Source organism: Ruditapes philippinarum, unplaced genomic scaffold, assembly GCF_026571515.1.
Source record: "Ruditapes philippinarum isolate M1 unplaced genomic scaffold, ASM2657151v2 ctg12354_1_1_1_1, whole genome shotgun sequence".
NCBI classification, from domain to species: domain Eukaryota; kingdom Metazoa; phylum Mollusca; class Bivalvia; order Venerida; family Veneridae; genus Ruditapes; species Ruditapes philippinarum.
In genome coordinates this window covers 2,804-19,394 of record NW_026852563.1, presented here as the reverse complement: position 1 = coordinate 19,394, position 16,591 = coordinate 2,804, and the positions used below count along the sequence as shown (strand labels likewise).

The 16,591-nt window shown below is 32.7% G+C and overlaps 1 protein-coding gene across 1 annotated transcript; it reads right to left on the bottom strand.

Annotated features, from left to right (window-relative positions):
- Nucleotides 1–450: 450 nt before the first annotated feature.
- LOC132717095 (DNA polymerase kappa-like) lies at nucleotides 451–16,386 on the bottom strand. The gene is made up of 11 exons (XM_060700494.1): nucleotides 16,381–16,386; nucleotides 15,351–15,503; nucleotides 14,564–15,146; nucleotides 12,636–12,760; nucleotides 11,341–11,507; nucleotides 10,944–10,976; nucleotides 9,998–10,094; nucleotides 9,503–9,674; nucleotides 7,041–9,083; nucleotides 3,094–3,265; nucleotides 451–2,423 (listed from the first exon to the last, which is right to left on the bottom strand). Exons 1-11 carry the CDS (start codon nucleotides 16,384–16,386, stop codon nucleotides 2,309–2,311), a joined length of 3,666 nt encoding a protein of 1,221 aa, XP_060556477.1. The 3' UTR covers nucleotides 451–2,308.
- Between the last annotated feature and the right edge of the window lie 205 nt (nucleotides 16,387–16,591).

The window sequence follows — 16,591 nt, the reverse complement described above, 5'->3', positions numbered from 1 at the left end:
ACAACACTTATTAAATGATAATCAAAATAGAACTGACAACACTTATTAAATGATAATCAAAATAGAACTGACAACACTTGTTAATTGATAATCAAAATAGAACTGACAACACTTGTGACATTATAAAATAAATAGAACTGACAACACCTTTCTAATAAACAAAATAGAACTGACAACACTTGTTAAATGAGAATCAAAATAGAACTGACACACTTGTTAAATGATAATCAAAATGGAACAGGCAGCACTTTTTAATACTTGAATTGGAACTAACAAGATTTTTTAAAATAATGAATATGGAACACAACAAAATTCAAGTGACAACACAGAAAATAAATAGAATGAATCTGACAACACTTGTTAATTAATAAATATAACTTTACTAACATAACTTAATAGTGAAAATGAAACTGGCAACATTTGTGGAAAAAAACAATAACATAACAAAAGTGAATGATAAATGAATTTAATGGTATAAATCTTATAACAGTAAAAATAATAATTAAAATATTTTTCTAATATTTCACTACATGTCTTCATTTCTAAAATGTACACATATTCTAAATATTTAATGTACATTTCAATACAACAAAACAACAAGTTCTTATACAAAATAATATAAAAACATCAAAATCAATATTTTAATCAATGATTGAAAGTAAACATAAACTCTATATTGCAAGTTCTATTAATTATCTTATTTCATATTTTCTTGAGAGAGTGGAGGGGGGTTGAATAACACAAACACTACACAGGTAATATGGCAACGTACCTGATAGAAGCACAGATTTTTTGTCTGTTTAACTGGGTTTCACATCACACCGGCACAGCTTTACTGGTGGAGGCATGAACAGACACCTGAATAGAACCACCAACATTCCATGAGCTAGCTGGATAGCTTCCTTACATGAAAGAATCAAAGGCCCTGTCGGGATTCAACCCACAACGGTGAGGGGCAAGTGATTTGAAGTTAACAACCTTAACCACTCTGTCACGGACACTCCATATGTATAAGATAGCTGTACTTCACTGACATGGTGAGTGGCAAGTTGTTTGAAGTCAAATGCCACAGATATAACCGTTTTTTCGTTTGACAGGGTTTGAATCTACATAGTCAGCAAGTCTTAAATTACTAGTCTTACCCATTAACCATTCAGCCATATCAACACATTTACTAAATTAGCATTGGTATATTGCATTTAATTGCCTTGCCAATAACTAAAATGTTAATCTACAAGTTTAAATAAACAATAAATTTAGATCAATCGAAATAACCTTAAAGTAGAAACTATTTCTACAAAGAAAGCCATTTTAAAACTTAAGAAATTTTAGAAAATTGGTATAAATCTGTACATACTGCTTTAAAGCCTTTGCAATTTCATATTTGCCAAAATTTTCTAAAAGGCATTTATGTTCAGTGCTAAGGGAAGAAGGGCAATTAAAGTTTTCAAATGTATCTGCATAAGTTGTGTCCCTTTGCTAGAAAATATTTCAATAGAAAAGACAGTAACTTTCTAAAAGAATACTGTATAAATTTACACAAGGCATTAAATTTATCAATGTACTGCAAAATCATTATTATTCATGAGGAACTAATTTTAGTGGTTTTTGTGGATAGGTCCATCCACAAACTTAAGATTGAACGAAATTTCATTTCACCTGCTGTAAGATTATTTTGCATCACATTATTTACATTTTACCTTTTAGAAAAATAAACAGTCCCACGAAAATGTTTTTTGTTTTTTTTATGACAAAACCACAAAATTTCATGCCCACAAAATTAAGTGAATTCACAGTAATTTGGCATAGTAATAGCATTGATTTACAATTTTATAACTTCGCTTTTCCATCAATCAGCTAACAATTGTATACCAATAAAAGACCACTTACCTAGTTGCTTGTCCTATTATATCATGTCCCAGTTTTAAATCATGTAAACATCTAAGAGTCAATATTTACTGCTGATCTAGCATTTTTCTTAAAACACACACTTAACCTTCCTATGATAACATTCTCTTACATGTATACAATGAGAATTAACAATTTTCTTGTTTATGTTGCTTATAACATCAACTTGAACACATTTTTGGTCATATCACCGAAACCGGTCCACCTTATCAACTTTTGTCCAAAAACAACCATTAAATATAAACTTCTCCGCAACATTTCATAGTGAGAAGTAAGAGACAAATGTCTATTTAAAAGACTCAATGTCAGAGACCAATTGTCACACAGAAATTTCGCCTCGCTTGAAAATCGAAACTGCGATTCCTGGAAAGCAAATCTGATCCTCTATGCAGGTGAATGGCTATTTTTCTTGGAAGAAAGAAGCAATACTCCTGCATGGTTTGGAAATATTTGGCATTGCTGTTTTACGTCGCTTTGCTGATTTTGCTGACCCTGGTGTTTCAGCAGCCCTGTTCCTGAAAATAATAAAGATATTTGTAGGAAAAAAAAGCAGACATGTATTATGATTCAGTACAGAAATTGTTGATAAAAAAACAACAGCAGAAAAAAATGCTAAAAGAAGTAAATAAATACAAAGATGTCTATATTTACTAAGTTTTGCTTGTTTGACTTTTCACATATTTCAGTCGTATCTCAGCAGTCGATCTACCTTACTCAGGCTTCCCTTGATACCTAACCAGTAATTACAAATTGATCCACAAGTGACCAGGTGCTAATCCGACATGATTTTTAAAGCAGCTGTGATTTTTTAAAATCAGCTGTGCTAGACTGTTAGAGTTAATGTCTGAGATAAATTGTCATGCTTGCCTGGAGTATGAACCAGCAATCCTTGGTTAAAAACCGATGCTCTTCCTTTTAAGGTATGTGTAGGTCGGCTTATATTAAGTACTGTACTTTGATATTTTCATTAAATATATACCTGCTAAAGTTATGTCGTGGATACCTTAAATTGAATATGGAACGGTCAATTTAAAGTTTAAGAGTTTATAATATCAAAATACAAAAAATTTGAGCTTCTAACAGTATAAAGCTTGGTCACTGCAGACTGGCCTGATTCTCTGGTGGAGGCAAAAACCAATCAATACTGGTTCCAGCAGGTTAAAAATTCAAATAACTGTGATTTACCTTTTCAAGGATCCACTATCTTTACTTTTCTGCTCCTTAAGTATTTCTGATATAGCTCTGCGACTAAGGCACATGTCTACATGACTGTTAAACTCAGTCAAGTCAGCTGATCTCTGTTCTATGTTACATATAGGACAAACCAGTAATGACCCCTCTTTTTCCTCGTCATCATCTAAAATACACATTCAAGAGTTTAAAGTTATTGATTTTTGCTTAAATGGATTTATCACATACCCATGCCGATTATGTGACTCAGTAAAAATGGCATTGCACAACCGTGCATATTTTTTAACATGATGTTATCTGAGTTATATAAACATAGTGTAAAGATGCACCAGAGGCTTGTGTAATATAATTTCATTCAACTTGTTCAATTAATTCAGTATTGCACCTACACTTATTCAATATCCTCTATATATTGTACAATAATCAACTAAGTATTATTAATTATGGAAAAATCAACAGATAAAAGATTTAACAAAAACCTCATAGACATAATCCTGACTCAGTAAATGTGGGTCATTCAAAGCTTAACATTAATGGTAAACTTGGTAAAAATATATATCGATATTAACAGGGCTGGGAATCAAAACTGCGTTGTATCCTACAAAATGTAAACAAACGCCGCCATCTTGGAACGAAAAACGTATGTTTTTGTCTATAACTCTTTTTGTTGGAAATGACTGAAAAACAGATATATGTATTAACACGCTACACTATTTTCCGCTTCGTTCGGTATATGTTGCTTGCACAACTATTTTGTAAAACAAAAGTTATAGCGAACTTGCAACTCGAAGCGGAGCAGAATTTTTATGAAAACGTGTGGATACGACGCACTTCATATTGCTTTATCTATCATTTTTTCCTTCAAATAAATTTAATACTCGTTTCAGAGTTTACCATTAACTTCGAAATATAATTTTGCATCATTTTCTAAAATTTCATTAAAAAGAGATGTTTATTTTCTAAGAAAATAATGATTTTTACGAAATGATACGACGCAGTTGAAAATAAAATATGATAAGACGCAGTTGTATTTTTTTGGCAGTCTTTTCAACAGGGATAATTTTGGCAATATATGTATATTTTATGGAATAATCACTTGCGCTAGATAAAAAACCCAGATTATTTGCGGTGTATAGCGATATTCTGTTGCTTTTGATTATTTAGAATACATTTTGTCATGTTCAATATAACATTAAATTCGAAAGTTTACATTGCGGAAGCTACTTTACAGTTAAACATGAACATGCTACTTAATTTATCATAATTTTTTTAAATAATTTCTTATATTTTCCTGTATGTTCAATATTATCCCTATTTTTTGGCAAAAAATAATAAAGTCTATGAACCTGAATTTATTTTTGCTTGCTACACTCTAAGTAAACTGTGGATCTGCATGTTTTGGGTAATGACTGTTTTTTTTAGGTTTGTTGTCAAACTTTCACTCTACACATTAGCTTTACTGGGGGCGAAGACCTTAGGTGCGCCTTTGTGTATTATTTCAGGCAAAATGTTGCACCTGCAGAGAACCATCGACATTTTGAAACTAGCTTGATAGGTTTCCACACGAAAGAATCAAAAGTCCCTGGTGGTTTTTGAATTCATAGCAGTTCAGTTCAAGTGATTTGAATTCAGTAAACATAAACAGCTCTGCTTCGGTCGAACACCTGTCTGATTTTTTTCAACAATTTGTTAACGTCAGCTGTACAAATAAGCAGTTTTAGTGTGTTTTTTTATTAACTTCGGGCGTGTAATTTTAAGATTATAAATATTTGAATTAATTATAAAGACAATAACATTTAACTTTCTTATTGAAATGAAATATTTCCTTAATCTCTAAGATTATTTTTACTTTGATATGTCGGTGCAAATAGAAGAGAAATTTTCAATGTAAACAGGGGGTAATCCTCTTTGAAGTCATTTTCTGAAAAAGTTTGTTTAATTTTTCAGGCAATTCATTTTCAAATAAAAATCACACTTAAGTTTGAAGGTATGTTTAGATGGCATGTCTCTAGTCTGTGAAAAATTCGATGCGATAATCTGACCTAAATTTTCTCTTCAATATATTGAAAACTTCTTCAATACTATTGAAACATCCTGTCGTACATATCTGTGTGCAAAGCTAAAAATACCTTTGCAAAACGGACACCTTCTTAACAAAATAATTTGTAGTTTTATCATTTGTAACTCGATTTTGAAAATTTGAATTTTTTTACTGAGAAGAATAATACTTTAGTGCAAAAAATAGAAAACACATTTCGTAGACCTGTTCTCATCGGCGATAAAGAAATGCAATATGACAAAATCGGCTGTAAAGTTCCGCGGCGCTGAACATAAAATGACTGAACGAAACGCATACCCTATTTGTAAAAATATATCGTAGCTTAACCATTTATAATATAATTTTAAAAATTAAATGTTCAGTTTCAAATAATAAAGCTCATCTGTTCTCACAGAATACAATAAATTCGGCACGTAAAAGACATAATAACGGAATTGACGGACATTTTTGCTAATTATAAGTAACAAAGGTAGGCATGCAATTTGTGCATACTTCTCTTCAGATAGCAAGAGGCCTTTACAAAATTTGTAATTCTTTATTTTTCTATTTCAAAAAAAACACAAACAAACAAAGGTCATTCCTGATTGATACAGGGTCCAGGAGAGGTTACCCTGGAATGTTGAATTTTGTATCAAAATTCTGTAAATGAAAAAAGTAACCACCCCAATTTCGAACTCACGGGAACAAGTTTATAAGCATGCTATGGCAACACTAGAACACGTTGTCATATGGGTGTGCGATCACGTGCTTCAATGTATATTGCATTTGGTACAGCTTTTCGGAATTTGTAGATGCTTATGACAGGAACTAAAAATGCGACCGAAAAATGAAGCCTTAATAGAATTTTTATTGCATTTTCCATTTTCGTGGAACCAATGAGTGACCTCTGCTTTTGACTTAAGTTGTAAACAAGAAATGTTGTTGGACGTTATTATAATTTAATATGCAGGCTGCAATGAAAATACAACTGCGTTGTATCATAGTTTATTTTCAACTGCGTCGTATCATTTCGTAAAAATCATTATTTTCTTGGAAAATAAACATCTCTGTTTAATGAAATTTTAGTGAATGGTGCAAAATCATATTTTGAAGTTTATGGTGAACTCTGAAACGAGTATACAATTGATTTGAAGGAAAAAACGATAGATAAAGCAATATGAACTGCGTCGTATCCACACATATTCATAAAAATTCTGCTCCGCTTCGAGTTGCAAGTTCGCTATAACATATGTTTTACAAAATAGTTGTGCAAGCAACATATACCGAACGAAGCGGAAAATAGTGTAGCGTGTTAATACATATATCTGTTTTTCAGTCATTTCCAACAAAAATAGTTGTAATCAAAAACATACGTTTTTCGTTCAAGATGGCGGCGTTTATTTACATTTTGTAGGATACGACGCAGTTTTGATTCCCAGCCCTGATTAAGCAAAACATGTTTATCAATATTAAGCGTAACAATTGTTATTCAATATAAAGCACAAAATGTTTATATACCACTCTATTGTTGTGCACTCAAAAGCTCAGCAGTAGGGATAAAACTTTGTTTGTACCTTATATAGGCAATTTTTTGTACCAAATATTTAAGCTCAAGCCCTTCCATGCTGGATTTAAGAAACATTTTTTCTTTCAGTAGCCATGGCACCCAGCATTCGGCATGGAATATTAAATTCTTTGAAACAACTTTGGAAGAGCTTCATGCAAGGAAAATTCCCATCCAGTTAAAGCAACATTGGCCTTGAAGCTTTATAAGATGTTGTTTAAAACCAATTGTTAAGGATGCATGACACGCATGAATTACACAGCACAACCACTCCTACATTAGCTCACCATGAGCACTTCATGCACATTTACTGCTCAGGTGAGTTTTTATAAATCTTACCTGAATCATCCATGGTACTGTTTTCATTTAGCTCTTCGATTTCATCAGACACTTGTAGCAGATTTTTCCTGACCCAAGCATCTGACCTAGCCATCTCATATCTTTCATCTGACTGCTGACTTGTACCAGCACAAACCCTTTCTGGTTCAAAACATTGTTCCTTACTATTGTTTACTATCACTTTAGGACTTATAGGAATTGCATGTGTTGATTCTAAATCTACCATTTTTTGGTCATCTATACTTTTCATTTCATTTGTTTCAGAACTTTTAGTCTGTATATTTTTTGTGAAATCAAACTCATTTTCTTCAGTTCTATAAATATGAGTACTTTTATTATATGTTCCAATTTCTTCACCTCCTGATAATTTATCATTCACTGTTACATTATTTTCATAATCTCTGTGTTCACTTTCTGATTTGGTTTTCATGCTAGTATTTGTTATACGAGTTCTTTCAGTAACCGTTTCACTTTCATTTATGTGTTCTGAAGCAGCTTCTTTATTAACACTGACTCTTTCACTTTTAACATCATACGTTTTACATTCTTTATTTAATTCACCTACAGGATTAACAACAACTGACCTTAAAAGTCCACTTGAACAATCAATTACATTCATTTCTTTGTCTTTGAGACTAAATTGCTGAACTTGTTCATCAACTGTAATTGTATCTACATGTCTGGTATTAGTAAAACTATCAATATTTTCATGATTTTCAGTAGTTGATGTAACGTCATCCTTGCATTTGATGACAGTTTCAATATCTCCTTTTTGTACTGGCAAGTCTGTAACTTCTCTTTCAGTCTCTGCTTCCTCTAAAGAACTGATATGTTTTTCTTCTGTTTCAGTTTTATCAGCTTCAACTTCTTTTTCTGGTAAACCAGTTGATTTATCAAATTTGATAATTTCACATATATCTGCATTGACTTTGTTTCTATTAGATCTTGCCATTGTTTCATCTTCACTTTTTGGTTCATCAGATTGTTTTATCACAGTTTTGTCTTCACCAACACTTTTAGTTCTATTTACACCACTTTCAATTCTGTCATCACCATTTTTTAATTCATAAGATTCACCTTTTATCACAGTTTTGTCATCATCAATATCTTGTTTTCTACTTACATCACTCTCAAGACAATTATCAACATGTTCATTGAAGATGTTTAAACTTTCACATAGAATTTTAAGTGAACATACTGGACATTCATAGGTAACCGCTGTATCTTTCCCTCTCCTTCCTTTTCTTTTCTTTTGTTTAGTTTGTGAAACTGGCGTCCTTTTGACACCACTTCTAGTTTTTCTAACATTTGGTGAATAAAGATTTGAAGTACCTTCTTCCTGAGATGCACCATTTTCTGACATCACATTTTTTTCTTTTAGTACTTTACACAAGTCAGGACCATCTTGTAAATCTTTCTCCAGATCACCTCTATAATCACTATATTGTTCACTTGTATCTGTATTTACTGAGACAGGTTCTTCAGTTAAAGCTTTGGTCTCCTTAGAGACATATTCAACCACATCTTCAACACCATTACTATCATTTACAATACCAACATGGACATTTTTCTCAGAAGCATTTTCAATCGGTTCCTTTGATTCATCTACACTTTTAGTATCATTTACAACACCAACATTAAAATTTCCACTAGCTTTTGCAAGCTGATTAGTTTCATTATAATCTTCCATACCACTCATAAAACTGCTCTTTGCTTTGTCAACATCTGTATTTCTTTCATTATCATTCATTTTATCGGAAAAAGTTCCAAACATATTATTTGTATGACTCAAATGTAACTTTTCCTTTGTCTCCCTATTAACATCAGTATTATCCGAAAGTGTATCTATTGAACTTACGGACTGTAATCCATCAATAGCAAGATCTGGTGCTTTAACAACACCAATATCTTTTACACTAAATTTGCCGTCATTTGTATCCAGTTTTTCAGCAGGTTTTGAAAGCCGTTTGAAAGCTCCAATGATAGTGTTCTGCTTCTTCCCTCGACACAAACTCTCATGCAGTAAATTTGACATCCTGACACCTTGAAAAATTGACAGATATTGAGTTTATAATGGCCACATTAAATTCCAATGAAGAAAGAATCTTGGTGTTCATATATCAAAAATAATTTAAATTTAAAATGGCCAATTCAGTAGCATATGAATTCCCATCAAGATACATTCTTCACATTTATTACATAGGATAAATTAATCATGAGAATTTCAACACTTCTCTCTTTCCGGATAAAGAATGTTGAAATTACTATTCCAACATGATATCAGAATAAGCAGTGAGAGACAAATGACCATTAGGCTCAATGTCCAAGATAGATTGTCGGAGAGAAATTTCGCCTCACAAAAAATTCAACCGTTCACCCCTAGATTACACATCCTATGCTCTCTATATTGAGCTAAGTGACTACTAAATAAACTTGACCCCTGCTAATCAAACAAGACTTACCCATAAGCCTTAGCCTCAAAGGTTGTGGAGAGCAGTTCTGGATCTCAGTTTTCAATAGTTCGATGGCTGAGTATAATATATCTTTATAGTCATTGGTGTAGTCTCGAACTGTGTGTGCACGAGTCCGTACTTCAAACTTCACTGTCTTTATCTTGATTGACACTGTTTTACCCTGTGTAAGATTGATACAAAAAGTTACACTGTTATAGTGTATACTGGTTTCAAGATTATTGATTGCAATGTAATTAAAGGGACTGCACTGAAGTTTTTTGGCATGATGGGTTAGGAAATATTTTTTTCAAGATTTGTGTACCATTTGTTACATATCGTGAATAGTGTGCCTATGGGGCAAAGACGCACACAAAAAGTCAACTTTCAATTTTCAGGCACATACTGGCACCTGAGTAGAACCACTGACGTTGTGTAAGCTAGCTAGGTAGCTGTCACATATAGAAATATTTTATAAAAGACAAGCTTAAAACATAAGACATCAACCTTTAATCGTTCAGATTTGAGATCTTCAGATAGACTCTCGCACAGTTCCTCACATTTCTGATTCAAATCAGCTGGCCTGTTTATCTCTGAAAATGTTCTGAAATACAAAATATATAATGTAATATTCCTCCTCTTTAATATTTCTCCAAAATTTACAATGTATCTACAGTAAGTTTGACAGAATTTAAACTTTTATTTTAAAGGGTGCTGAATCAACAAGAATGCTCAGAAAAATGAGAACAAAATATTTTTTGGTACATATCGGAAGGGAAACAACACACAGCGCCTCACAAGAAATCTTATCTTCTCACTAACATTTTGATTTTGATCTAATTTGAGGCCATCATAACAATTCTGTTTTGCACAGTCGTATTTCTGACTATTCTTTACATTTTCCACAAATGTGATAATGTCCAAAGTTGATCTGAAACTCTTAAAGATATACTATGCTCATCCTTGAGTAAAATATTTCAATCACAGAAATTTATTTATGTATATAAAATTCTTACTTAATATGTCTAATTTGTATAAAAGAATGAATAAACTATGTATGGGAAGCTGCGTTCCCTATTATGGGTCCAACAAAGGACCATCTTCTATAAAGTAATTGAATAACTTTCTCACATGACAGAATTTTAAGTTTCAAGTACAGAGTGGTGAGGGGTAGGTGTTTTGATGTCAGTTACCTTAACAGCTTGGCCAAGGATGTCCCACTTAATCTAAAGAAATGGGAAACGAAAAAAATACCAAATTTTAAGGAGCTATCAAAAGATTTATTAAAGCATTGTTGTTGTTTTTTTTTTTCAGAAACCTTTTCCTATTGCCATCTGAACATTTTACTATCAAATATCTTAATGTAACTTTTACAATTGTTTTTCCTCTAAGCGAGCCAAATTTCTTACTCCTTTACAAGTTTTATCATACTGTACTATATATTTGTTCTTACCGTTCTGTACTCATGCTTTTCCTTTCACTGTCCCTGAAAATAAAAATATACAATTACAAATGAGTTTATTATTCCTGTACAGTTTGGAAAGTTTGGTAAAAATTGCACCATTAATTTTTAAAGAGCAGTCCGGACAAAATTGTGACAAATGGACGTGCAACAGAATTGGATAAAGGGTAGTTTCTATTTTTATTTTCTTTTGTTTAATAGAGGGCCAATGGCCTCTTACTCTATTGTTTTGGAATTAACTCTATTGTAGTCTTGTTCAATAAAGTCAAATGGCCCCCTAGTGCCGACAAAGGATGGACTAGTGACCCCTATAATTCACCACTTAGCACTCTGTAGCAGACGACACAAAAATATTAGCATTTTGAGACTAAATGTACCTTTTACATACCTCTCAACAGTAGTTGATCCGATACCAAGACATATTCTCATAAAATAGTTGAAAGATATCTGTGAGTAGAGATGATATAATAACCCTCGTTTCTCGTACAGGTCAGTACACGTATACACTCCAACTGCATTTAACATGGCCTCACTTACTTTGCCAATACCACTGACCTAAAGATAAAGTATCAGTAAGTCATATAATGTTACATTAAAAATAGACCTATAGACCTATACCTGTGACCTGAAGATAAAGTATCGAGAAGTCTTGTAATACAAGAGCTGTCGGAAGAACAGAGTGCTTGACTATTCACAGTGCAAGAGCCTGGATAATGAAGGATTTTCTAAGTTCCAAAAGGGCCAGTATTCTGTCAAAATTCATGTTAAAATTATGGGCTTTGGACACTGACCATCTTTTATGCTCTCAAATAAGTGTGTGAAGTTTCAACCTATTCATTCCTTTAGTAGTTTTAGAGATTATAACTGTACAAAAAACTTTATCAAGTGTTACAAGCCAGGCGTAACGAGAAAGAAAAGCCAGCAACAAACTTGTAACAATAACAAATTTATTACAGAAAAATTAATAAAGAAAATCAAAATAACAAATTTTGTGTACAAATACCTGAAGTCCAAATAAAAATTACAAATGTCTAGTCTGATCCTGGAATGATCCTTTTTCAATAGCACAGTTAAATCCAAGTTAAATCCAAGAACACTTTAGAATAAATTCCCACAATAAAATCCACAAGAATAATTAATAATCCAAGCTCCAATAAATCACTTAATTTCCAAGTTGAATAATACTCCAAATATATTGATGACTTAAAAGATCACTGATGACTAAAAAGGTAAGAGTAATGAAAAATGTCTCCTTATATATATTAACTAAGAAGTTTCTAGAATAGTCTTCCATTTACTACAGTAATCATAATCTAGCAACTTCACCAATAAAGATCATTCCAGAAATTTCTATCTAAATATAATGCATGAGTTTTCTACAACAGTTAAGAACGTTCTAGTACATACATGTAGTTTATGTTCTAAAAATAGAACAATGATAATATTGGAAATACCAACTGGTCAGATACAAACTATATACATGTAATATGTTGCATACATAACACAAGTGTGACGCCGACTCCTGGGTGAGTACAAAAGCTCATCCTATTCTTCGATTAGTCGAGTTAACAAAATTAAAGCTTTACCAATACCAAAGATAAAGTAATGGTAAGTCTTGTAAATTAAAACATTAAAACTTTACCACTACCCTGAAGAACCATTTATCATATACATATAGCATACCTTTCTGGTCGGCAGATTTTTGATAAACTCCATCACAGTTTCTCTATTAGGTTCTATCTTGTACTGGCCATTTGGTTTGTTTTTATCCGAGCAAACCTTTGCCAGCATCATGTTCGGTGCAATCCCTGAAACAGACATTTTTACCACTTTTAATAAAACAAAATTTGTACTTTGCATACTTCATCAATGTTAACATACATGTATAAAATGTAGTTAAAGGAACTCCACTGAGGTCCAAAGGCATAAAATCAGAAAATTTGAAAATCTAACAAACATCAAGTTAAACACTTAAAATGGAAAAATCTGCTAAAGGATAACAAAGAAATACATTCAGAATTAAATTGAAAATTGATTTTTATGCTTCTTTATTATTAGCCAAATTTGAGAGAAAAAATAACCAGAAAATTTGAACACAAAATAAACATATTGGATATGACCTAAATCAATTTGTACACAAATAGCGGAAAATTATTTTCAGTCCCGTCATGTAAAAAAACCTCAGTGGAGTCCCTTTAAATAGTAAAACGTGCGACTTGCAAAAACAGTAAATAAGCTTGTATGTAAGTAAAGAATCTGATTCAAAAGAATTAGACTTAACGACAATTGATAAAATAACTGGTAGGTTAAATCCAGAGAATAAACAAATAATTCTAAGTTTATACGAGGGTTGTCCAAAAGTCCGTGACGAATTTTATAGATGGTTCATTTTTAACGCCAATACTAGTAGATAATAATTCACACACATTACTGTTTAGGTCATTATTTAACATTATAACAAATCATTTACAAAAAAATTACTCTAGTTACTTAGACATTTTCAGTATTAACGACATTGGATTGAGTTACCGGCACACGTCAAATAATTTGTATTTTGATAGAATAGGCTAAAATTAATAACGTATATCTGATGATGTGTCTGCACAATGCCAAGTTGGCTTCCTCTGCTGCTACGTTTACATCATCTTAGAAAAAATTAGTTGGATAACGTAAGAAACGAACAGCCTACGGATAAATGAAAATATCTCATAAAAAAAGAAAAGTGAAAATAGCGACGTTCGAAGAATTTGCGGCGCAGTGAACAGGTCATTCAGGTTTTGTGACTATTTCGAGATGACACATGTTACGATTTTCAACAATAAAAACAAATTGGAACAGCTTAGAAACATATCCTTAGCATTTGTGTACAAAAGGCATGAACGGAATCAGAGTTCTACACTCCAAAAAACGAAAATAAGGAAAGCATGAATAGGAAGACCGATCTTCGTCGCTTATTTCCTGAAGCTAAAAGCAGGTGCAACCTGGCCGGCTGTTTGTGTGTAGCAAAAATTAATGTATGCCATCCAAACATTCAACAGACTTTAACAACCAATGATATAAGTCTGTTATTGACGATTTATGGGTAAAGCTGCATCATTATTGTGTTGAAAGCAATTGAGAGTATTTGAGAAAGGCGCCTTATATAAATTTAACGCTGTCTTTGAATTTTGACGTGCGCCGCGATTCGGAGAGTTGCCATGGTATTAACGGCATATGTTTGTTGTTTGTTGATATTTTTCTATGTATGTTTGTGAAAATGCTTCAATTATATGGGTTTATAACATATTAAAATATCAAATTCGTATCTATTTTAGATAGCTTTTAAACAATCTTGTCAGATAATATTGGGACAACACTCGTTTCTGAAGGCTTTTTTTTCAATACCAAAATGCTTGGGATTTGACATTTCATCAGTGATGTTCTTTCTAAATAGGGTGTGTAAGAGAGTTGTTCACATAGATAAGTTCTTAGTTTTCACATAGATAAGTTAAGTTCTAAGTATAAAGTTATTGATAAGTTAGTCTTCTTTTTTCCTTTTAATTTTTGGTGGGGTTTTACTTTAATCCAACACTTTTTAGTCTCATTTATTATCATTATAAAGCATAATTTACCTGCGCTGGCTGTAAGAGTTGTCTTCTGCTCAATTCTGGTCCTCAACTCGTTAACAGTATCTTCATCACTCATACCAAACGTCACAAGTCTAAAGGGAGGTAACACTTTCTTACATTTAAGGCACACCACACACTTCCCTTCCTTATCAATATTCGTTGCTTTAGCTGAGTCAGTGTCTTGTTGAACTACTTGAAAATGTTCAGATTTTGTGAAAAACTCATTTAATTTATCAACCGTAATATCTTCCTCGGCATATTCACTTTTAATTTCATTCAAATCACATTTACAATGGGACCTGGAATCTGCATAATCGGAATGTCTGCAAATAAATGTTCTTTCTTTTACTGGCATAGATAGTCGTTTTTTTAAATGCTCGGTCAGGTCCAAATATGCTTCATCTAAAGACATAGGACAAAAGTTTGCATCATATTCTGCGATGATAGATTTTACTTGTTTGCTGACTGACGTGTATTTCTCAAAGTTTAACGGCACTATAACAAGCTCGGGGCACAGTTTTCTGCCTATAAACCCTGGCATGGCAGCTCGAACACCAAACTTCCGTGCATGATAATTTGAAGTTGACTGAAACAAAATAATGTTTAATAAATACATTAATTTACAGCGTACTTTTACATAAGACCAAAAAAAAGAATATCACATGATCTATAAATAAGCATATTTTTGCTTTTAATATGTAACACTGTTTAAGGTAATGAATAGGTTCTTAAATAGTAAGTTAAACAGGACATTTTGTCGTACAAAAATGTTGCCATGTTTGAAACCTACCAGCATGTTGTCACCCCCAACAGCCATTGGTTTATTTTTCAAACTTGGATCATCTCTCATCTCTACTGCAGCGTAGAAAGCATCCATGTCTATGTGAACAATCGTGTGACTTAGATCCCTCTGTTGCTCAAAATCCTCCAATAACTTGTCTGCCTGAAAATATACAAACCTCTGTATAAATAGAGGGTACAAAGCTTCATATATATAGAGGGTACAAAGCTTCGTATAAGTAGAGGGTAGAAAGCTCCATATAAGTAGAGGGTACAAAGCTTCATATAAATAGAGGGTACAAAGCTTCATATATATAGAGGGAACAAACCTCCGTATAAGTAAAGGGTACAAAATTCCATATTAGTAAAGGGTACAAAGCTTCATATATATAGAGGGTAGAAAGCTCCGTATAAGTAGAGGGTAGAAAGCTCCGTATAAGTAGAGGGTCAAAGCTTCATATATATAGAGGGTAGAAAGCTCTGTATCAGTAGAGGGTACAGCGCTCCGTATAAGTAGAGGGTACAAAGCTCCTTATAAATAGAGGGTACAAAGCTCCGTATAAGTAAAGGGTACAAAGCTCTGTATAAGTAGTAGAGGGTACAAACCTCTGTATAAGTAGAGGGTACAAAGCTTCGTATAAGTAGAGGGTACAAAGCTCCGTATAAGTAAAGGGTACAAAGCTCCGTATAGTAGAGGGTACAAAGCTCTGTATAAGTAGAGGGTACAAAGCTTCATATATATTAAGTAGAGGGTACAAAGCTCCGTATAAGTAGAGGGTACAAAGCTCTGTATAAGTAGAGGGTACAAACCTCTGTATAAGTAGAGGGTACAAAGCTCCGTATAAGTAGAGGGTACAAAGCTCTGTATAAGTAGAGGGTACAAAGCTTCATATATATTAAGTAGAGGGTACAAAGCTTCGTATAAGTAGAGGGTACAAAGCTCCGTATAAGTAGAGGGTACAAAGCTCTGTATAAGTAGAGGGTACAAAGCTCCGTATAAGTAGAGGGTACAAAGCTCCAAATATGTAGAATGTACAAACCTCCATATTATTAGAGGATACAAAGCTCCATACAAAAAGAGGGGGTACAAAGCTCAGTATAAGTAGAAGGTACAAAGCTCCAAATATGTTTGTTTGTTTGTTTCATTTTACGCCAGTGATAATAATAACTTTTAAAATATTTACTTCTAAGGGTTCTCTATTTTGGACAAACTAGTAAAAAGTGGTATTCAGTTTCAATAGATTGCATGTT

Excerpts from the sequence above, each read along its gene's own strand:
- LOC132717095 (XM_060700494.1), bottom strand. Across the intron at positions 10,977-11,340 it reads GGATCAACTACTGTTGAGAG|GGACAGTGAAAGGAAAAGCA; the intron begins GTATGTAAAAGG and ends TTTTATTTTCAG. Across the intron at positions 9,675-9,997 it reads TCAAATCTGAACGATTAAAG|GGTAAAACAGTGTCAATCAA; the intron begins GTTGATGTCTTA and ends AATCTTACACAG.